Genomic DNA, 23,451 nt, shown 5'->3' with positions numbered 1-23,451 from the left:
AGATGCTAAGCAAAACATAACAGGGGTTCCTGCATTTAATACCACTACATACCTTGGCTTTAGAAAGTAATTGCATATATAAAGTTTTTCTTTTAATATGTGGAGTTTTGCCATTCAGATAACTCACTTTTCTCCATGGAAAAGGGCTAGAAAATGAATGCAAAATTTATCTGCATAGATAAATGTTCAGATATATCAGGAGTTTTAAATGGAAATATTTTTCTCAACTTAAATTATAATAAACACAGCAAGTTGGGTACAAGTAAAAAAACAAAAAGACAAAAATGACAGCAAAACACATTTGTACAAGATCCAAACAACAGTATGTTAATTCACACTGAACAGTATTAAAAAAGAAAAAAAAAAAATCACAGATAAGGACAGAGGGAACACTGTAGTTTGTTTTAAGCAAAATAAATAAAAATAAAAGAAATCTTTAAAAATTTGCACCAATCTAGCTATAAGCCATTGAGTAAAAAAAAAAAAAAAAAACAGAACAAAAAGCAAAAACAAAGAAACGGCAATGAAAACTACCAGTTTGCTTCTGTGAATGACTACAATTCCTTAATCTATAATTGCTTTGGTGAGGTTGCTATGTGCAGTTTTACTGATAAGAGAACATGCGCTTGTTATAGAAGATATGACTAAACATGTGATTTCCATCAAGAAAAACATTAGCACATAGCAATCCGTTTACTAACTGTAACAAGCTAGACATTTGTACTTTGTTTTATGTAAAGGATTACTTTCATGTGACACAGCACAAATTCCTGTACAAATGTGGAAATGGTCTGCTGTCACTGGTATGAACTGGAAAGCCTTCTCCTTGTGTAGCTTTATTTAGATTACAAAACAAAAAAAAGAAAAAAGACACAATATAATCCTATCTGAACAAATCCTAAAATGTAACTCAAGGCAAAAAAAAATGGATTTTCCATTTTTGTAGGGCATAGGGAAGGTTAAAAGTCCATGTCTTTAATGCTAAAAAGAGTGAGATTTACTCTTGCTTCCTGATGACAAAGGTTTTATCAGACAAGAGGTGAGGGAAAATCTGAAACAGGGACAAAGACATGATTAAAATTTGGCAGGGGTTCTAGCCTTAGGCTCCATGTACATGGGACACTTCTGAACGATGGAAACAGACTGCTGGAAAACGTAGGTTAAAAAACATCAGTTTAGCCACGTTTGCATAACGCGTTTACACGTTTATGAGCGTTTGCATTTAGAAACGTTATTTAAAGATAACCTCAGGAGACCTTCCAAAATGCCCAGAATGCACTGAAAAACAGTAAAAAATTAACTATTTCAGACATTTTGAGAGAAACAGAGAGAGCAGAAGCAGAGAGAGCAGTGTTTGTTGAGATTAGTTGTCTTTTTTTTTTGTGATGTTTGGATGTGTTCCAGCTCATTTCTGTGCAGAAATTATTGCAGCAGTGTCTAACATATTTTCTTTCATGCGAAACCTCTAAGTATGGTGTAACAGGTCCATTTGAGTACTGGGAAAACTTTTTGCATGCATTTTTCATGATGAAAAAAGGCTCTGGACAGCATCTGGAAATGGAAGAATTAAAAATATGTTCCAAACGCTTATAAACGTGGTTAGCCGCATTTACAAGCGTTTGGAACGCTGATAAAATCTACCCTGAATGCAAGTTTGGTGCGTTCAAAAAAAAAAAAAAACGACTGTAAACTCAACTGCCTGTAAATGACTGTAAATGACATAGTGTACATGGACATATAGGAAAACATTAGGGAGAGTTCAGGGGCTGCTGAAAAGCTCCTAAACATGAGTTTATCAGTTGCAGTGTACATGGAGCCTTACCCTACTCCACTAAAAGGAACACCTTCCTAATTTCTGTCTTCGTTGCTGTTGGAGAGTTACATTTACTTCCTGTTTGGTAAAATGTTGTCAGCAGGACAAGAAATGAGGGCACTCTATCAAAGCCCCGTATGGTAGTAAAAACCTGATAAGGGCTCAATGAGAGGAGGAAAATTATTGTATTGTAGTGTGTGTACACACATTTCCTTTACCGCTTGCCATTTGGGGGCAATTTTGACATTTTTCACATACATTGTATGTTAAACTCAGCATGATTTTGCTAGAAACTTACTTAGAATCTCCTTTTTTCTGACAGCAGATACCATTGATAATAAAATGATGGTTGTTGAAAATGTCTATGCCACACAATATTTGATCAGCTACTTATCAAATGTAAATTTTCAGGAAAAAATACACAAATTAATTTTAGCGCACACAAACACAATATAATACTCAACTTTTGGTAGAACACAAAAAAGCTGATGTGCCGAGTAAACAGATACAAAACGTGTCAAGATTTAAAACTGCACACACAGAAATGGCAGCAAACTACGGTACATAAACTTATCTATAGGCGACTCTTAAAAGTCTTTACAGTTTAGAGTTAAATGTGTGCTGTGGCACTAGAATTACTGCTTTCACTCTAAATTTCTGGCGATACCTCACAAATGTGTATAATAAATATTTTTTTTTCATTCAACTTTATTGCTATAACAAGGGATGAACAACAACCCTTGTGATAGCTTTGGCAGTGACAACTACTCTTTATGGAGAGATCAGAGGTCTATTACACCACTGGATCCCTCTTCCGCCCTTCAAAGCATCGGATCAAATACTGAAGCTGGAAATGATGAAATACTTGTCATTTCCAGCTTCATTTGTCATAGAGAAGATGGAGGAACAGATGTCCCTGTATCTCCTTTGTGAGCAGCCAATCCAACTACCTACAGTAGTCCCAGGCTCTCCTGTTCCGCTGGGGCCGCAGCAGCAGAGAAGGAGCCCCTTCTGAGCCCAGTAAAAGTGATTTGGCAGCTGTGAAGCCGCTTGGATCACTTTTATGTGAAGGCCAATCACCGGCTGTGAACATTTATACCAGGACCAAGTCATCATGATAGCGGCTTCATGCTTTTCATCTCGTCCAATCAGAAAATGCTTTGTATCCACTGAAAAAAATGCAAAGTATTCTCTGTATAACACCCATGCTGACCTTGTGTTCACAATGCAGTAGTGAAACCACATACCACGGGACCAAAAGAAGAGTAGACAAATGTAGTAGTGGCATCTACTGCAGTGATTTTCAACTTCTAGAGGGATCCCACAGGTATGGTATATGTATTGTTACATGGCATGGTTTACCTGAAGAATATTTATATCACGTACGTTGCTGTCCAACTAGCTATATTTTTCAGTATTTTTGAGCATGTAGAAAATGAAGATGGTTTTGTGAAGCGTGGACGGCACTGTAGAGTTGCAATAAACTTTTTGTTGCCCTTGTTCATCTTCTACTATGTTCTTCTACCTGGCCTGTTGTGGTGTATTAACACATGCTGCGTGGCTGGGGATGGAGCTTTAAGTGAATAGCAAGGCTGTGTGTCATCAAAAGCCTCTGAATTGAAGAAAACTATTGCTCCATTACTTAGCAAAAGCATTACAAATTGCTATAACATGGTCAGCATCAGCAGTTGCCAATTTTATATATTATCATGATAGGAGTATACTGAAAAGTGATCATAATGTCTCTTTAAAGTGGACATTAACTCAAAAAGTGGAGATTAGCTATGTTATAGGGAACAGAGCTGTTAATTATGCCTAAGCAGTACCCAGAAAACGTACCTTTTGTCATGAATTCCTCCTGAAAAATTGCAGAGCATTTCCTGGTAAGCAGCTGAGTCTAGGGACTCCTGTGTCTACAACCTCATAATTGTAAATCTGCAGTGTGAAAGGCACTGTGACTGCAACTGCTAGTCTCACAAGATTTGGAGTGGGATTTTCTGATGTCAGTATAGTGTTGCTGTGGATCTGTGCTTCCTCTACCTCTCCTGCTGCTTATCCAGCATTTCCCCATTAGGTATTAGACCACCAGTCATCAGGGGCTAGCTCTCACATCAGGAAGCAAAGCCCTGCTCCTCTACTAATATGGCCATCCCAAACAAAGACACAGAACAAGGTAAAGCTAGTAACCGTAGTTACAAAGAAATGAACAGCTACAGTGCGCCCACATGCAATGCTGGTGACTTTGCATTTTGGGTACAGCTTCAAGGGTTCAGATCCTTTTTAAATGCAAATCATAATTCATTGCATCCAGTCTTATGCAAGATCAGGCATTCTTGAATTTTGCTTAAATATTCCCTTCTAATTTTAATTATGTATACAGTTGTGCTCAAAGGTTTGCATACCCTGGCCGAAATTGTGGAATTTTGGCATTTTCATATTGAAAATATAGACTGATCATGCCCAAAACGGTCTTTTATTTAAGGATAGTGATCATATCAAGTCATTTATTATCACATAGTTGTTTGGTGCCTTTTTAAATCAGAATATCTTTTTATAACCTTTTCCATCTTAATAAAGTTCCATTACCCTGTTTAAGGTCTTTTAACAGTTCTTTTCTGCTCCCCATGGCTCAGTATCTAGCCTGCTCAGTGCATCCGCATGAGAGCTAACAAACTCATTGGACTATTTATACACTGATACTAATTGCAATTTAAAAAGCCACAGATGTGGTAAATTAACCTTTAATTGCCATTTAACCTGTATGTGTCACCTTTTGTGTCTATACCAAGGCCAAACATTCCAGGCTATGTAAACTTATGATCAGGGCCATTTTGGTGATTTATGTTATTATGATTTAAAAAGGAGCCAAACAACTATGTGATAATAAATGGCTTCATATGAACATTAACCTTAAAGTGGAGCTCCACTTTGGGAGGGGGGGGGGTATTGGGAAGCAGATACCTGATTTTGACAGGTATCTGCTCCCACTTCTGTTGCCATTGGAAGCGGTAGTTGTAGTCCCCACCCCCCTCCTTCCCTGTAGTCTTCAGGGACACGTGACAGGTCCCAGAAGACTATGGGACCATTCACAAAGCACAGCGCTGCTCAGGCATGCCTAGTGGCCTCCTGACTGTGAAGCCGCAATCCACATGCTTATAAAAGCACAAAACAAAGAAAGCAGTAGTACAAGCATACCACAAAACCCAAACACTAATCTTTTGACTACTCACCTAATATTCTTTCCAACTCTTCACACTTCTTTACTTCACCAACAAATCTTTTCTGAAAGGCACTTACATGAGGGTTGAGCTGTTAAAATGGATTTAAATTTGTTTAAAACACACTAGCAATCCAAACACATGCAGAAAAATCACTATGATCATATTCTATATTTTTATAATACATACAACCATTGCCTGAAACAAATTGCTGAGGCCAGCAAGACACTCCAGCAGGTAATAGTTGTGATGTCATGAAGAAAACAAATAAAAAAATAAAAAGGAAAAAAAAGAACACAAAAGGAAAAGAACACAATCTAAGGCCATTTATTCATGTGTTTCAGTGTGTTAGTCAATTTCGTAAAAATAGTAAACAAAATTATTTCCCAAAATAAATGTGCTTCTTCTGAATGATGGGAAACAATCAAAACTGAGGGACAGGGGATGGTTGAGCGGTTGTTCACCATTTTTGTATCTTATAGAGCAGGGGGTCTCCAATTTTTCTATGCAAAGGGCCATTTTACAATTCTTCAGACTTTAGGAGGGCCAGATTGTGGCCAGTGGGAATAGAAAATGTCCCATACTTGGTGGTAAACTACATAAGCTCTGTGGGCAGTAAGAGGATGAATAGTGCCTCATTATTGGTATTAGTGGGAAGAATATATTGCTTTATTGGGATCAGTGGAAGGAATATGCCCTAAGGGCCAGATAAAAGGAAAGCAAAGGGCCACATCCAGCCCATGGGCCGCAGTTTTGAGATCACTGTTGTAAAGGAAGGAGCCAATCATCTCTCAGGTTATTGTCCTGGAAGAGGATTGGTGAAATGCATCATTTACCTAGGATGCCTGTTGACATGAACCCTATAGGTTTCTCTGAGGTAGCTTTTTGTATAGCCACTCTGCCCAGTTGTTATTTTTAACAAGGTAGCCAAATTAATTCTTACAGCCAAGTGAATTGCACTACCCCGGTGTACCATGGGGTGGATTTTTGAACCGTCCAGTTATTGTTCTCTGAAATGTAGTGTTAACCATCTATTAGGTGTCTCATATTAGCTCAGAACATTATTATTATTATTACTACGAGTTTATATAGCGCCAAAGGGTTTGCTCAGCGCTGTACAATAGGGGGGGACAATACATGGCACAGTACAACAAAGACAGACAGCGTACGAGGGGTAAGAGGGCCCTACTCTTACGAGCTTACAATCTAGGATTTCCCATGATAAATAGGAAACGGTACTGGTATTGATAATATACTGCCATTAGATTTTACTTTGTCTGAAAGCATAATTTCCCAAACCCATCTTCAAATCCCATCACTAGTGCTCGTTTTTAAGGTAACCCCACAGTGCAAAGATGAAGTCACAATCAGGGAGATTTATCAAAACTGGAGCAGAACGAATCTGGAGCAGAGGTGCATGGCAACCAATCAGCTTCTATGTTCAACTTGTTCAGTTAAAGTGTTACTAAACATCACAACAGTAAAATCTGTCTATATACGCAGTAAAGCATGCTTGTTATACTCACTGTGGAACCTAAGGGATTAATCCTCTACATTGTGTAAAAATGCAGTTTGATTCTGACTTCTCTGAACCTCCCCTTCTACCAGTGCTCCCATCTTATCTCCTGATAAGATATATGGCGTGGAGACACTCTGCACATGCTCAGTTTGGTGTGTATTGCTAGAGGTTTTTTTTTTTTTTCCTTGGGAGAGTGCATGTGATCAACACAGGGCAAATAAGCACTGACCAGACAGAGGTCAGGGGTTCCGCATCCTGCTAAAGCAGAAAAAACGCCTCTCAACAAGCTTTAACCAGTGCTCTGCTGAACACTGATAGAAGTCACAAGACTGCTCTAACTGATGATCAGAAAGGTATTTAGCAGTTTATAGTTACTAACATAAATGCATTTCCATTTTCTGTGTACTGTGGAAGACAGAATGATAGAATGAATGTAGGGTCCTGGGTTTAGTAACACTTTAAGCTTTGAAAATGAAAGATAGAAGCTAATTGGTTGCCATGCAAAGCACAGCAATTTACATGTTCACAAAGCATGATTTTTCAGTGAGGCTTGAGGACAGTAGTATAAATGTAAGCCTTAAAGTGAACCCATGCTTTACGCATGCTGGGTAACAAAAGCTTTACAAGGAAATTAAAGCAAACTTACTTCTCTGCATAGGACAGCCTCACCTTAAGGTTTATCAAAACCAAAGTACAAAATATGTAATACATTGCAGTTTATCAGTTCCTAGATGTGGCAACTGCAATTTGTTTTATCCCTCTTAGTTCCGGACATAGGATGACAATGCTCACTCTTTGTACTTTATCTATAGAGAAATCAGTGTTGTCACCCTAGGAAAGAAAGTGTGATAGGACCACACTGGGCGGAGGTGTTCTGTAGTGTACAGAGTTAACCTGCGCAGGGAGGATAAGCTTGCTTAAGATAACTCCACAGCATGCACAAGACAGCATTAAATTTCTGGAAAGATCAAATAATTTTGTTATTCGTATCGAACCAACATTAACATCACACTTTGAATGGTATATTTAAAGTGGTTGCCAAGGGGTTGTACTCACCTGAGCTCCCTCTCGATCCAGCAATGTGCACAGGAGCCTCGACTATCTCTGGTCTCTCCCTCCTCATTGGCTGAGACACAGCAGTGGAATCCATTGGCTACTGCTGCTGTCAATCTCAGCCAGTGAGGAGAGAGAGGGGGGCAGGGCTGAGCCTCGACTCTATTTGTCTTAAGGATGCGTAGAGCAGGGCTCGGGAGCGAGCACACACCAGTGCCACCATAGCAACCAGTTTGCTATTGGGGGCACTGGTTAAGGGGGAGTAGCCAGGAGTGTCAAGTGGGGAACTCAAGAAGAGTATCAAAGCTGACCTGTGCAGAACCACTGCACAGAGCAGGTAACTATGTGTCTGTCTAAAAAAAATGTAACCTTTAACATCACTTTAATAGAGTAAAAGGGAGCAAAGTGAGAAAAGCTCATTGTTAGAGTTTACATACACTTCAAACTCTAGAAATTTGCAACTTTAGGGCATAAAATAGCTGTGATAAGAAGGCTCCCCAGCTGGCTTGGACTGATGTTGAAATAGTTACTTCTTTCACTGCAGATGCTATTACACCAAGTTACTTAAATGTTTTCTATCACTTTGGTATGTATGTTATTTTCTCAATTAGCAACATGAACCTGCAAACCAAGTAAAGACCAAATACAAACTAGTTAGTCTTGGATTGAGTCAGGAACAGGATAAAATGCTGTAAGTGCCCCACTGAGGATATTTCTTGTCTCCTGTTGGGACACCTGTCAACTGCACAGGGAAAGCAGAGGTGAAAGTCACCCTCTTAAGAGACATACAACAATGAAATCTAGATAGTTGAAACCTTATACAACTAAAAATGTAGTATTTATAACCACATAAAATGGTACAGCCTTTGTTAGGTTTGTGTTGTCATTTGTATCTCTGTTATGGAGAGTTTCTCCAATTTTTGTCAGGACTGGTAGAGATGGAAGAGCTCTCTAAGGGCTTGATTACACTAGTGGCATCCTTTGCCGCCTTTCTGAAAAGCAATATGTGAGATCCCTTTTCAAAGAGGGATTGAAAGGTGGCTGGAAGCCGATGTGTAACCTTCTTGCCACTTATTTTAACAATGAAAAGCCTGTACCACAATTGCATCAGTCTTGATGACCTGAGAGGACCATAGACTGACAAATCACAGCAAAGAGATTGTTTAGCAGTCTAGAGGAGCCTGCAGGAGAACAGGACCTGGTAAGTAAAAATGCTTTGCACAGTCCCCTATGCCAACGTCCCTTAAATCCCACCAGTCAAATACTGCAGTGCAGGTACAGCCCCACTGTAAGGTAGGGTTGTTAGGTTTCATGGAGTTTGGCTTTAGGCTCCTTTCAAATGGATGTTCCGTATGTCTGTTTTTCATCTGTCTATTGATGGATGAAAAATGGACAACAATGCATTCCTATAAACAGATGATCATCCGTTTTACATTTGTATCCGTCCATATCAGTTTGGTTTTTTTTTTTAAACATATCAAAGCCCTATTTTGGTTCTGTTAAAAAAAGGAATGGAAGAAAAACAAATGTAAATGGACAAGCGGTCTGTTTTTGCATTGGTTGTTAGGAGCTGGCAGCCGCCAGCGCCCTAATGACCAGCGACTCATCTCTGCTGTAAGCAGGCATTCCCGCTGACAGCAGAGAGTAAAAAGAAAGAAAAAAAAATATGGCAGACTGAATGCAGCTACGGGGTGGGGGGCAGTCTGTGCAAGGAAAGAGGCAGGAGAGGAGAAGAGCAGTGTATACCATGAAGGGCAGTATGTACAGACAGGCTCCCTCACTTTAAATGTAATTGCCCTCTTCTATTTATTCCTTACTTTATAGTGCTAGAGAAGGAGCTGTCATTTGGCCACACCACTGAAGTGGGGTGGGGTCATCGGGCCAAATGACAGCTTCTTCTCCAGCACGATAAAAGTAAACAAAGAAAAAAAAAAAAGGGAGAGCCACCAATTACACTTAAAGCCGGCAAAGACAGTCAGTGCCAGAAAGTGAGAAAGCCTGTCTGTACACACTGCTCCCTCACTGTATACACTGCTCTTCTCTCCTGCCTCTCTCCTTGTGTATACTGCTCAAAAAACTGAAATCACTAGCTTCCTGTAACCATCAATGAGTTTCTTCCACCTTCCTACTGGAATTTTGGATCACTCTTCTATTACCAACTGCTCCAGGTCTCTGATCGGAAGGGTTCTTTCCCAACTGCTGTTTTGAGATCTCTCCACAGCTGCACTATGGACTCATTGTTGGCCAGTTCAGTACTCTCCAGCACTTTATCTGAAACATTTCTGGGTGCTTTGGATCATTGTCATGCTATAAAACCCATGACTTCTGACGGAGATCCAACTTTCTGACACTGGGCCCTACATTAGACCTCAGAATTCTTTGGTAGTTTTCAGATTTCATAATGTCATGCACATGGTTGAGACATCCAGTGCCTGAAGCAGCAAAGCAACCCCAAAACATCAGTGAACCTTATAGCCATGTTTGACTATATGGACTGTATTCTTTTCTTTAAAGGCCTCATTTCTCTTTTTAAAAACACTAGAATGATGGGCTTTACTAAAAAGCTATACATTTTGTTTCATCTGTCCACAGCACATCTCCCAAAAGGATTTTGGCTTCCTCAGGTAAGTTTTGTCAAACTCCAATCTGGCTTTTTTATGTTTCTGTATCAGCAGTGAGATCCTCCTGGGTCTCCTACCATAGCGTCCCTTTTCATTCAGATGGTGACGTATAGTGTGAGCTGACACAGTTCTACCCTGTGCCAGAAGGTCAGTTTGAATTTGTCTGGAAGTTGATCAAGGTTCTTTATCCACCATTCAAACAATCCTTCATTGCAGTCTTTGATCAATTTTTCTCTTTCACCCACGTCCAGGGAGAATAGCTAGAGTGCCATGGGCTGTAAACTTCTTGACAATGTTCCGCACAGTGGACACAAAACATTAAGATCTCAGGAGATGGACTTGTAACCTTGAGATTGTCCATGCTTTTCAACAATTTTTGTTCTCACATCCTCAGACAAAATTCTTTACTGCTCTCTCTCTTCTCCATGCGACACACAACAGAAAGGTTGAGTACATTTTTCACCATTTTAACTGGTTGCCTGTGTGATTTATATACAGGTGAAACTCGAAAAATTAGAATATCGTGCAAAAGTTCATTTATTTCAGTATTGCAACTTAAAAGGTGAAACTAATATATGAGATAGACTCATTACATGCAAAGCAAGATAGTTCAAGCCGTGATCTGTCATAATTGTGATGATTATGGCTTACAGCTCATGAAAACCCCAAATCCAAAATCTCAGAAAATTAGAATATTGTGAAAAGGTGCAATATTATAGGATCTAAGTGTCCCACTCTAATCAGCTAATTAAGCCATAACACTGCAAAGGGTTCCGGAGCCTTTAAATGGTCTCTCAGTCTGGTTCAGTAGGAATCACAATCATGGGAAAGACTGCTGACCTGACAGTTGTGCAGAAAACCATCATTGACACCCTCCATAAGGAGGGAAAGCCTCAAAAGATAATTGCAAAAGAAGTTGGATGTTCCCAAAGTGCTGTATCAAAGCACATTAATAGAAAGTTATGAGGAAGGGAAAAGTGTGGAAGAAAAAGGTGCACAAGCAGCAGGGATGACCGCAGCCTGGAGAGGATTGTCAGGAAAAGGCCATTCAAAAGTGTTGGGGACTTTTACAAGGAGTGGACTGAGGTTAGAGTGAGTGCATCAAGAGCCACCACACACAGACTGATCCTGGACATGGGCTTCAAATGTCGTATTTCTCTTGTCAAGCCGCTCCTGAACAACAAACAACGTCAGAAGCATCTTACCTGGGCTAAAAAAAAAAAAAAAAAAAAAAAAACAGACCTGGTCTGTTGCTCAGTGGTCCAAAGTCCTCTTTTCTGATGAGAGCAACTTTTGCATCTCATTTGGAAACCAAGGACCCAGAGTATGGAGGAAAAATGGAGAGGCACACACTGCAAGACGCTTGAAGTCCAGTGTGAAGTTTCCACAGTCTGTGTTGATTTGGGAAGCCATGTCATATGCTGGTGTTGGTCCACTGTGCTTCATTAAGTCCAGGGTCAAAGCAGCCATCTACCAGGAGATTTTGGAGCACTTCATGCTTCCTTCTGCAGACGAGCTTTATGGGGATGCTGACTTCATTTTCCAGCAGGACTTGTCACCTGCCAACACTGCCAAAAGCACCAAACCCTGGTTCAAGGACCATGAGATTACTGTGCTTGATTGGCCAGCAAACTCGCCTGACCTGAACCCCATAGAGAATCTATGGGGCATTGCCAAGAGAAAGATGAGAAACATCAGACCGAACAATGCAGAAGAGCTGAAGGCCACTATTGAACCACTATTGAAGCATCCTGGTCTTCCATAACACCTCAGCGGTGCCACAGGCTGATAGCTTCCATGCCACGCCGCATTGAGGCAGTAATTGCTGCAAAAGGGGCCCAAACCAAGTACTGAGTACATATGCATGCTTATACTTTTCAGAGGTCCAATATTGTTCTATGTACAATCCTTGTTTTATTGATTGCATGTAATATTCTAATTTTCTGAGATTGTGGATTTGGGGTTTTCATGAGCTGTAAGCCATAATCATCACAATTATGACAAATCACGGCTTGAACTATCTTGCTTTGCATGTAATGAGTCTATCTCATATATTAGTTTCACCTTTTAAGTTGCAATACTGAAATAAATGAACTTTTGCACAATATTCTAATTTTTCGAGTTTCACCTGTATTGTCAGCGCCTGTTAATTGATACAGGTGAGTTTAATTACAAATTACATGAGCGTCACAAACTTGGCATGCAATTATTTCTTACAACTTTGAGAAGGTGCCAATAATTTTGTGCAGACCATTTTTGGGGTTTTGCGTGGAATGTGTCAGATTTGGCTTTTTGTTTCTCCACTTTTTTGTGTCACACCATTACAAACAAAAGAAATAAACATGAGAATGCCTAAACCTTTGTAATTGCAACAATTTTCTGGGCGAAGTGGTGCATTATCTAATAGAAATGCAGGGGTACCAATATTTTTGGCCATGACTGTATATACTAGGGATCCATGAGATGGACACTCCAGAAAGTGTTTGTTTTCCCTGGAGAGGCATTCAGTGGCGTGAGAAGCTGGAAAGGTAAGTATTTACACTGTTGAGGTCACTTAGAATTTGCTCTCCATAATGTTCACAATTGAGCTGCATAATGGGACAAGTAAGCATGCACTATCTTTAAAGTATAACTAAAGCAAAACTTGTTTTTTTTGTTTTAGATAGAGTTGAGAGAGATTAGAAAACCTGTTAGGTTTTCATTGCTGTCGGTTTCCCTAAGATTCAATTTATTTGTCCCGTTTACTGTTTTCACCAAAAGGGAAAGAAAATCCCCAATTTAGAGTGGTCACCAGAACAACAATGGAGGGGAAATCTTCCAATGGGGATGCTAGCTCTGGTGACATCTTTGGAGGGATTTTCTCTCACTTCCTATGGCGGCTATAGGACAGGAAGTGAAGTGGGATTTACTTTTCCCTTACTGTTCAAAATGAAAAAATACGTCCTGCATATAGTTCTAGTTCAATTGCTGTCCTCTCTCATATTCCGAAAAATTTCCACTCACTGCTTAGGAACCTTATCGGTACAATGGGTAATCTCTTGTCTCCTTTCCTTCTCTGCAAGACTCAGCCTTTAGATCTGTGCTTTGTATGTATATATATATATATATATATTTATTTTCAGCAGGAACGCAGTTCTGGCACCTTCAGCACAGAATGTATGTAAGGGACAGGAATGCTGGGGTGAGCTGGAAAGTGAAAGTCTTTTGTTGCTGAGGAGGTCTATTGTTGCTTGGGGGGGGTGTATTGTTACTGGGGGGGATTTATTGCTGCTGGGTTCGATCTATTGTTGCTGGGGGGGGGGGGGAGTCCTATTGTTGCTGGCTGCAGGTGATCTATTTTACTGCTTTTTGTTATCATTAACAAATTTCAAACACATTACTTAGCACCACAAAACGATACTTTGTTCTGTATTTTGTAAAAGGGGCTGTAGTGGAAGGTGGGTAGGGGCTGTAACTAAGAGACAGTACTCAGACTATTCTCTATTTTATGAGAAAAAAAGCTGTGCATGTGTGATATATATAAAAAATTAATTTAATTAATTTATTTTCAAAAGTGACAGCTGCTGCAAGGGAGAACGCCGGCATGCTGTCACGGGGAGGGTGCGGAAGGGTCTGATTTGCTGCATGTTACGGTACACCCTAGTTACAAGTATAACATACAACACAATGCAAAAAGCCGAGTTGGGCTTCAAACTATAACCCATTCATTAGTTTGACAGCGAAATGGAAGCCAATCAAACTAGCCCAGTGAGTCAGGTGTAGAAGATGGTATCAGCCGCTACTCTGGCTCCAGCGTCCATTTCTCTGTCAGATTGGAGCCACTGGAAGCACTTTGGGATGCTGGCTCCCTCCTTTCGCATACTGGCAGGGTTAACTTTCCCTTGCATTCTGGCAAGTCTTCCCATTCATTAGTTTGTTGGATATTACTGTCAGCGCCCAACTTCTGACACTGTGGGGATGAAGGGATCCTGTCTTTTGTCTTCCCCTCATCCATTCATAGAACATTGCTTATTCTGTTCGTGGACAATCAGCGCTAACAGTAGTCTGCTGGAGTTGCCCTTTAAAGATATGTTGTTTGATATAATGTTAAAGTGTTACTAAACCCCGGACCCTGCATTCACTATATCGGTTCTCCCACAGTTTATATTTACAAAAGTTTATAATAGAAAAAGTCTCCCACAGTTTATATAGCAAAAATAAACGCTCTAGCAAACACACAACATGGAAACACAATCATTTTAGTAAGTATAAACTGCTAAATACTTTTTCTCATCAGCAGTTAGAGCAGTCTTGTGACTTCAGCAGATCACTGGTTAAAGCTTGAAGGAGGAGTTTTTTTCTGCTCTGGGAGGATGCAGAACCCCTGACCTCTGTCTGGACAGTGCTGATTGGCCCTGTGCTGACCACATGCACTCCCCCAAGAGAAAAAAAAAACTTTCTAGCAATACACACTAAACTGAGCATGTGCATGTGGCTACAGGTTAAGTCTGTCTTATCATGTGGACATTTGAACAAGAGGAGAGGCAGAGAAAACAAGACCAAACAGCCTTTTTACACAATGCAGAGGATTAACCCCTTGGGTTCCACAGTGAGTATAACAAGCATGCTTTACTGCATATACAGACTGATTTTACTGTTGTGGGTCTAGGAACACTTTAAATGTAGACGTCACACCCAGCGATATGGAAGACGGGAAACAGACAAGTACGAGATCCAACTTTACAGGTACACATTGTAAATACTATCAGATGATGTTCCTTATAAAGGGGAGGACAGTATACGTTGCCCCTCCATTGTACTGTAACATCGCCCACCTTCATCACACCCACCAATCAGTGCAGGCCAGTGGCACACTTGGTATAATGCACAGCCCACAGGATTGCCTCCCTATCACTGAATGGCCACCAGTTGGCTGTGTTTGCCTCCCAGGTTCCCATCACACAGACATGTGCAGATAAGACAGGACTCCTCCCCTGACCAATCAATGGATGGTGAATGGGAGGCACCTGTCACTCTGGATTGTCACCATTACCTCCTGGGGAGGGGGAACATCAGACAGACAAGGCAGAGAATACTCACATCCCTGAACTCTGCCAGCCCCATCTCTCCCAGCTCGCTGACACAATCATACGCCGAGCCGGCCTGGAGGAAGAGCTGTGCCAGGCACATGGGATCACTCCGGAACAGAGAGCCCATGCTGGGTGTCCGCCGATCCCGAGCCGAGCTCCTATGTCACCGAGAAACTCTCCACTACACTCCACGTCGCTTCCTCTCCACAGCTCATTCCACACACAGCACTTCCGGGATGGCCAGCCTTCCGCTGATTGGAAGAGCAGACGGTCTGCCCTAGGGGAGGAGTTTCTAGGGGGCAGATCATTTCCCGGCTATAGGGTCCCGCCAACGTGACTCAGGTTCTGTGTGTGATTGGAGGTTGAGGCCATGGTTACTGTGGAACGCAACGCTCCTATTGACATGGCTTCTTAGCAACCCGATTGTACGGAGGGCAGAGGGATGGCGGCCCCAGGGGTCCCAGGATCGCTTTTCATCGGCATGGTGGTGCTGACAGTTGGGATAGAGGCCCAGATCATCACGGGTGAGGAATAAGGATGGCTGGTCTCCCTGTACTGTGGCCAGAGTCATGCCTGTACAAGTAGGCCTGCTACTGCCAGGTGGGGCATGGGGGGATGGCAGAGATCAGACCCCACAAGGTGCTCACTCTGACCTGTCAGCCACATAGGCTTCTACTGGGCTCCGATTTCGTTTCACATTGGTACAAGGGCCTGACTTGTTACAGTGGTTTTTTTTAATGCACCAAACTTGCGTTCAGGACTAGACTAACCGCGTTTAGAAGCATTTGCGTTTAGGAGCATTTTTTAACTGTTCCATATCCAGATGCTGTCCAGAGCCTTTTTCATCAGAATTACATGCAAAGCGTTTTCCATGTATTCAAATGGACCCAGTACACCAGTGCAGTCAGTTCCAGGTTTTGCATGAAGGAACAAATGGTAGAACATGCCGCATTATGCTCATGATGGGATCCATAGTGAATACAACCAGAAAAGATAGGTCTTCTCAACACATACTGCTCTGTCTGCTTCTGCTCTCTCTATTTCTCTCAAAATGTCTGAAATAGTTAATTTTTTACTGTTTTTCAGTGCATTCTGCTCATTTGGGAGGATCTCCTGAGGTTATCTTTTAAAAACGCTTCTAAACGCAAATGCAGCTAAACTGATGTTTTTCAACCTACGTTTTCCAGCAGTTTCCATCGTTCAGAAGAGTTTTCCAAACGTGTACATGAACCCTAAAAATTAAGGCCAGGTTCACAGCTTTGCATCTACATTTCCTGTGTTTTTTTAGATATGGATTTTTGTGTTCATGCTCATGTTCATGCATTATGCTTTTTGTTTGGCCAATGAAAGTGGGGCTTGTTGTCATACACTAAAACTCATGGACATGAACAAGCTCATGCAGAAGGCTGCAAGGGATGCGTACAGCCCTGGCCAAAAGTTTAGAGAATGACACAAATATGAATTAACCTGTAAGGAAAATGTGTACTCATCATTGCTTTGCACAAAAAGGGATTCACAAGCAAGGATATTGCTTCTGCTAAGTTTCTTAAATCAGCCATTTATTGGATCATCGAGAACTTCAAGGAGTGAGGTTCAGTTGTTGTGAAGAAGGCTTTAGGGAGCCCAAGAAAGTCCAGCAAGTGCCATCTCCTAAAGTTGATTCAACTGCGGGATCGAGGCATCACCAGTGCAGAGCTTGCTTAGGAATGGCAGCAGGCAGGTGTGAGTGCATCTGCGCACACAGTGAGGTGAAGACTTTTGGAGGATGGCCTGGGGTCAAGAAGGGCAGCAAAGAAGCCACTTCTCTCCAGGAAAAACATCAGGGACAGACTACAGACTGATATTCTGCAAAAGGTACAGGGATTGGACCGCTGAGGACTGGGGTAAAGTCATTTTCTCTGATGAATCCCCTTTCCGATTGTTTTGGGCATCTGGATTAAACCTTGTCCAGAGAAGAAAAGGTGAGCGCTACCATCAGTCCTGTCGTGCCAACAGTAAAGCATCCTGAGAACATTCATGTGTAAGGTTACTTCTCAGCTGAGGGAGTGGGTTCACTCACAATCTTGTCTAAGAACACAACCATGAACATCCTCCGAGAACAACTTCTCCCAACCATCCAAGAACAGTTTGGTGATGAACAATGCCTTTTCCAGCATGATGGAGCACCTTGCCATAAGGCAAAGTGATAACCAAGTGACTTGGGGAACAAAACCTAGAAATGTTGGGTCCATGGCCAGGAAATTCCCCAGACCTTAATCCCATGGAGAAATTGCGGTCAATACTCAAGAGGCAGGTGAACAAACAACCCCCCGCAAATTCTGACAAACTCCAAGCATTGATTATTGAAGAATGGGCTGCCTTCAGTCTGGATGTGGCCCAGAAGTTGATTGATAACATGCTAGAGTAAATTGCAGAGGTCTTGAAAAAGAAGGGTCAGCGCTGCAAATATTGAGTCTTTGCATAAGGTAATGTAATTATCAATAAAAGCCTTTACCACTTATGAATAGCTTGTAATTTAACTTCAGTATTCCATAGTAACATCTGACAATAAGACTGAAAAACACTGAAGCAGCTGACTTTGTAGAAATTAATATTCATGTTATTCTCAAAACTTTTGGCCACGGCTGTACAGTACACATAAGCAGCCAGGATCTCTGTAGAAACTGTCCTGGGATCCGCAGCTGCTGTGTACAGCCACCCATAGACCGCAGTTACAAATGTGGCTGTACACAGGTATGTACCAGTGCATGCACTCAGACGTATGTTCTAAAAGCAGACAGACACAGAGATGTGAGCGGACACCATAGAAAAGATTGGCAATCGTTATGCACAGATCCTAGCTCCCCCCTGGCCCTCTTTATCATCTTAACGTGGTTGTAAAAGTAGAAGGTTTTTTACTTTAATACATTCTCTTCATCAGGGTAAAAAAACTTTTACAAAATAACCTAACCGAGCCCAATCTCGGCCCAGTACTGTGCTTGGGAACAGCGGTTCTGCTCTCTCTTAGCTTTACTGGACTCTGTGATAGCACCAGGAGCCATTGGCTTCTGCAGCTGTCAATCAAATCCATCTTGTTAATAACACACACAGCATGGCTCAGGATTGAGTCCACAGAGGTCAGTTAGTCCCCCCCCCCCCCCAGCCACTGGGAGGGGCTACTCAAAGGCAAGAGGAGCCAGGAGTACCAGTGGGGGACGTCAGAAAGGTAGGATCAGGGCTGCTCTGTCCGTCCCCCACCAGTGCTCCTGCCTCCTCCTGCCATTGTGTACCCCCTCCCAGTCAAGCCACTTGCTGGGGAGGGGGGGGACTCCTGTGGACCTGATCCTGAGCCACACTGTGTTCGTCTATTAACACACACACGTTGTGGCTTGGCCTTGCCCCTGACTGGATGTAGTGGTTGAAGATTCAGGCCTTATTCACAGCATGTGTTATGATGTTGATTACATTGGAATGCTCATGCATGAAAATAAAACACTGGGGGAATTTACTAAAACTGGAGCAGCTGTGTATGGCAACCAATCAGTTTCAGTTAAAGTGGAACTAATCCTATAATACAAAAAAATGCAAGAAGGCAGCTTTTTATTTGCAGAAGAGACACTGTGGTGGTGCTGGAGTGGCTTCTGTGCACATATGCAGGAGTCATATCATCCCCCTCTGGCTTATCAAGAGGACAAAGACCCACCACCTGGAAGAAGCCCAGGGAAAGGATGTCAGTGGCCAGTGATGGATCTAATGGTCACATCTCTAGAAGGTTGAGGTGGGTATTCTGTGGACTTTAGTTCTGCTTTAAAGCAGAACTAAAGCCTTCAATTTAACATTTCCCCAAAACAGTTATAATCCTGGCATGCTTTGAATAACTGTCACAGTTGCTTGTGCTCCCAAGCCTTCAAATGGCTAGTGTAATAATGGATCACATGTACAGCACCATGGCAATTGCAGATTAGGCAAAGACTAACATGGAAGTTCATGAACAATGTTTTTCCCTAGGCCCACTGAAATTAAAAGTGCATAAGAATACATTTATAATGTTTGTTATGCATGCAAGTTATGATGCCAGAGCCACAGTATAGGAGACCCTTCTTGACAATTGCTGGAAAGCTTGGGGAGATTCAGATACTGGGCAGAGGACAGGTTGTGTATTATAGGTTGCAGGGGTAGATGGGGTGAGGCAAGGTGACTGGTCTGAAAATGTTATGCTATCCCATATCTTGAGTGAGTGGGCTGTTAGACAGATTAGAGTCTCAGTGGTTGGGTGATATTTGGGCTGAGCTGAGAGGCCAGGTAATATTTACTTTTGTTTGGGACCCCCAAACACCCGGAAAGCTTTGGGAGGTAAATAGTGTGCCAGGGTAATCTAGGTTTTTGATGTCCCATATAATGTTACTTTTCTTTGCATGCTTTGTAAGATGTGGAGAGGGACAACGAATGGAAGAAACCTGAAAAAAGTTTATAGTATCAACCTGACCTCCATCTGCATTCCTCTTGCTGGTGCTTGCCTCGGGCAAATGTTGGGAGCTAGAGAGAGGCATTCACTATCAAAGCAGCTGTCTCCTTGCTAGCTGCGCTGTTGGTTAGCTGTACGCCATTGCAGCTAGTGTTACAATGATAATTATTTTTAAAGCGACTCCTTTGATATAGTAAACTTTTAGAAATAAGGCATACATGTAAAAGGGGATAACCTAAACACCTATCTTCCCTGTAGCCTACACTGCTCCAATACCAAGAAAGTCCACACAGAAACTGGAGTGAGTTATTTATTTATTTCAGGTACTTATATAGCACTGTCAATTTACACATATATATTGAACATTCACATCAATCCCTAACCCTCAAGGGGTGTACAATCTAAGGTCCCTAATTACATTCATACATACACATATTATTGCCAATTTAGACAGGATCCAATTAACCAACCAGCATGTCTTTGGCGTGTAGAAGGAAACCAGAGCACCCGGAGGAAACCAACGCAAGCACAGGGAGAACATGGAAACTCCATGCAGGAGGTGACCCATGACCCATTTACTGCAAGGCAGACATGCTAACCACTAAGCCACTGTGCTGCCCAGTTTCCAAGGGAGTTGATTTTCCTAGCCCCCACAGCTCTTACTGGTTCCTTCTGATGACTTTTATGCATTTCAGGAAACGGTAGTTATGTGAAGGTCTGCAGAAAGAACCAGTGAGAGCTGCAGGAGAATATAAAGATGGACACTACAGGAAATGTGTGTTTTCATGTTGAAGATTTCTTGGGATTGGAGAGACATTCAGTGACATAAGCAGCAGGAAGGGAAGAATGTACACTGTTCTTTAACAGGTTTTTATAAAGTGGAACTAAATCCATCAGTTTAAAAGTTTCTCACAAAAGTTCCATTCAAGGCATTCCATGAATAATAACTGTCACAGGTGCTACATCTGTCGAACTGTCAAGCCATCAAATGGCTGGGCCGCACAGTGACTAAATGGTTAGCACTTCTGCCTGGCATTACTAGGGTCGTTGGTTTGAATCCCAACCATGGCACCACCTGCCTGGAGTTTGTATGTTCTCCCTGTGCCTGTGTGAGTTTCCTCTCATACTCCACTCCAAAGAAATGCTTGTATGTTAATTGGATCCTGTCTAAATTGTCCCTAGTATGTGTATGTATGAATGTGAGTTAGGGACCTTAGATTGTACGCCCCCTGAGGGTTAGGGACAGATGTGAATGTACAATATATATGTAAAGTGCTGCTTAAATTGACAGCGCTATATAAGTACCTGTAATAAATAAATAAAAAAATGGCTGGAGTCATAACTGATCACGTGTACAGCCCCATGGCAACTGCAGATCAAACAGAGGCTAAGATGGCAGCTTCCTTGGCTGAAAAGGATAGGAGGGTTTAGTTCCCCTTTAAGGTAGTTTAATCCTTTATTGGTACGTTAAGCTTGTCTGTAATATGTGTTGCTAATGGCATAAGCATGTTCTCATTTGAATCTTTAAAGATTTGTTCTCAAATGTAAATAATGTTAATTGTAATTTACGCAAATCATAGGTGCTTTCCTAATTCTGATGATCTGCCTTTCAGGGTTCTTTCCTTCCACAATATTCATGTCTGGACCTGAAGTGACTTCATACCTTGTTACAAATGCATCTTCTGTCAATTTATCCCTTGCTGTCATTACAGATACCAGTAAGTTGAATGTTGTTTCCTCTATATTAAAACAAATGCATATTTTTATAGCCTGAATCACTTACAAGAACATCTGCATAACACTAAGGTTTATTATCTAATTTTAGTTTCCGCACCTGTGGAAAGTTGCAGTGGGAATAATAATATAGATAACTGGGCTTCAACTTATGTTGGGACACAGATGGTGAGTAAAATAAATTCATCGAACTTTGCACAAGCAAGTAAAATATTTGCTGTCCTTTCATAACAATGCATATATTTTTTTAGTGTGTATAATACTTAGCAAAAATGCACTAATTCTTAGATGTGGCGGCAGCATTGTTTGTGGCGTTGGGTTTTTCTTTTGGGGGGGGGGGGCTTTTTTCCTTTTCACCCAGGAATCTGGCCAGTAAGTCTGTCATTTCTCAACTCTCTATAGCAGATCACGCTGTCCAGCAAAAGTGTCAGTTAGAGTGTTGAGACAAACCCTTTAACACTAAATTGGGTGCTTACAATGGTCAAATTTTATCCATTTATGTAAAACTTTTATTCCAAAAGAAAAAAAAACTGTTCCATCTGCTTAAAATGTGGTAGCTGGAGTTCAGCTTTAATTTGTTAGTCACGTCCATCTAAATCTAGTACATTACTTCTAGTACAACACTACCTTCTCAGAATGACAGTGCTGCTGTTCAAAGGTGTCTCTGCTGCTCCTTCATCCAGCATGGAGACACCCTAAGACAGGAAGTATGTTACTGGTCAGATCACCTGGTGAAAATAAAGGGGAATAAGAAAATTATGCAGCCACAGTATTTAAAGAAGAACTCTGGTCAAAATTTCTTTTTCACCGTGCATGGATCAGCTGCTCATTTTTCTAGGGCTGAGCACAAAGCTCATACTCACCTGACCCGCCGACCCTCCGAAAAATCGTGCTCCCCCACGATCTAGCAGTGAACTATTCCTGTCTATGCAGTGTGACATCAGGAACAGTCCATTTCCTGGGGGGGGTGCAGGAGCTGGAGGGACCAGTCTTGTGCAGGGAGGATCAGCGGCTCAGGTGAGTAAATCTCCGCTATTCTCGGCTGTTCTCTCGCCTAGAGCACAACAAGCAGTTAACCTGTACATTTTTTCTCGGCTGCTTTAACGATTTTAATCTGCAATATATCAAATTTTTGTTTTTGCGTTTATTACTACTTTAATATCTCTCACATAAAAAAGTAAGCCACAAATATAAATTTACATTGTTGATAAAACTGACACATTTGTATTTTTCTGACAGGATGTATTTAAAGTCACAGTGACATCACAGAAGAATCTTACTCTCTGTACCATCAATGAAACTAATTGTTGCACTGAGGATCTGTGTATTGTGGAAACACTTCAAGTTACAGCTTGTGGGAATGGCACACCTATCAGCAGTCTACTAATCCATGCTGAAATTTATATCAACACCACTTTTATAGGGCTTGTATCAGGTAATGCTGTGAAATAAACATGTAATTATATTCTGAATGAGTACTAGTCAAAGACAGCAACTGTAATGGCTAGCACTGAATTGGATCTCTTTTTTGAGGTGATTGTAGCCCTATTAGTGCACTTGCGAAAGAAACAATTGAGTACTGTCCATGATACTTTTTTTATTTGCCCTGCATTACAGTTTTTAGGACAAGCTTTCGGGGTATGTCCCCTTCTTCAAGGCCCAAGCAGTACTCATAAATTAATTGGATATCAGCTTTTTCCATAGTGCTTTATAGAGTCCTTATGCTAAAAGTGATGATTCTGAACCTTCTTTGCTAAGTATACTATTTAATAGATTTGAGAATGGTATAGTTTATTCTGTCGACTTTGTCCTTTTGACATAATAGTGGTTTTCAGAGCAGTATAGTAATTAAAAACCTAAAAGTTAAAAAAGGTAAAACAGGCAAAAATAAAAATTATACTTTGAAATGTGTACAGGGAGTACAGCCTACCTGTTCATTTCTTTTGTTTTTTAATGTTCTTGTTCTAATGCACCAGTTGA

General features: G+C 41.3%; 2 protein-coding genes across 6 annotated transcripts in view; one reads left to right on the top strand and one right to left on the bottom strand.

Moving 5' to 3' along the window:
• ATP6V0A2 (ATPase H+ transporting V0 subunit a2) overlaps nt 1-15,541 on the bottom strand; it is a 118,662-nt gene extending 103,121 nt beyond the window's left edge. Inside the window, exons 1-2 of one of the 2 annotated variants that reach the window (XM_089653679.1) lie at nt 15,304-15,541; nt 5,044-5,122 (exon numbers count right to left, since the gene is read on the bottom strand). In XM_089653679.1, the coding sequence (XP_089509805.1) occupies nt 5,044-5,122; nt 15,304-15,420 (196 nt within the window). In that variant the 5' untranslated portion in view covers nt 15,421-15,541. The remainder of the gene's footprint in view (nt 1-5,043; nt 5,123-15,303) is intronic. The other variant, XM_089653678.1, reaches the window with a different exon arrangement.
• Nucleotides 15,542-15,627: 86 nt separating this feature from the next.
• TCTN2 (tectonic family member 2) overlaps nt 15,628-23,451 on the top strand; it is a 45,904-nt gene continuing 38,080 nt past the window's right edge. The window contains exons 1-5 of one of the 4 annotated variants that reach the window (XM_089653674.1): nt 15,683-15,817; nt 16,380-17,758; nt 21,351-21,455; nt 21,563-21,639; nt 22,711-22,906. In XM_089653674.1, coding sequence (XP_089509800.1) covers nt 21,374-21,455; nt 21,563-21,639; nt 22,711-22,906 — 355 coding nt within the window. In that variant the 5' untranslated portion in view covers nt 15,683-15,817; nt 16,380-17,758; nt 21,351-21,373. Of the gene's footprint in view, nt 15,818-16,379; nt 17,759-18,934; nt 19,051-21,350; nt 21,456-21,562; nt 21,640-22,710; nt 22,907-23,451 lie in introns of those variants that run through there. The other 3 variants (XM_089653677.1, XM_089653673.1, XM_089653675.1) reach the window with 3 other exon arrangements.

This window comes from Staurois parvus, unplaced genomic scaffold, assembly GCF_062004578.1.
Source record: "Staurois parvus isolate SC_StPar_1 unplaced genomic scaffold, SC_StPar_1.0 ptg000719l, whole genome shotgun sequence".
Classification (NCBI taxonomy): Eukaryota; Metazoa; Chordata; class Amphibia; order Anura; family Ranidae; genus Staurois; species Staurois parvus.
Note: the sequence above shows the minus strand (reverse complement) of the source record. Positions and strands in the feature narration are given on the sequence as shown.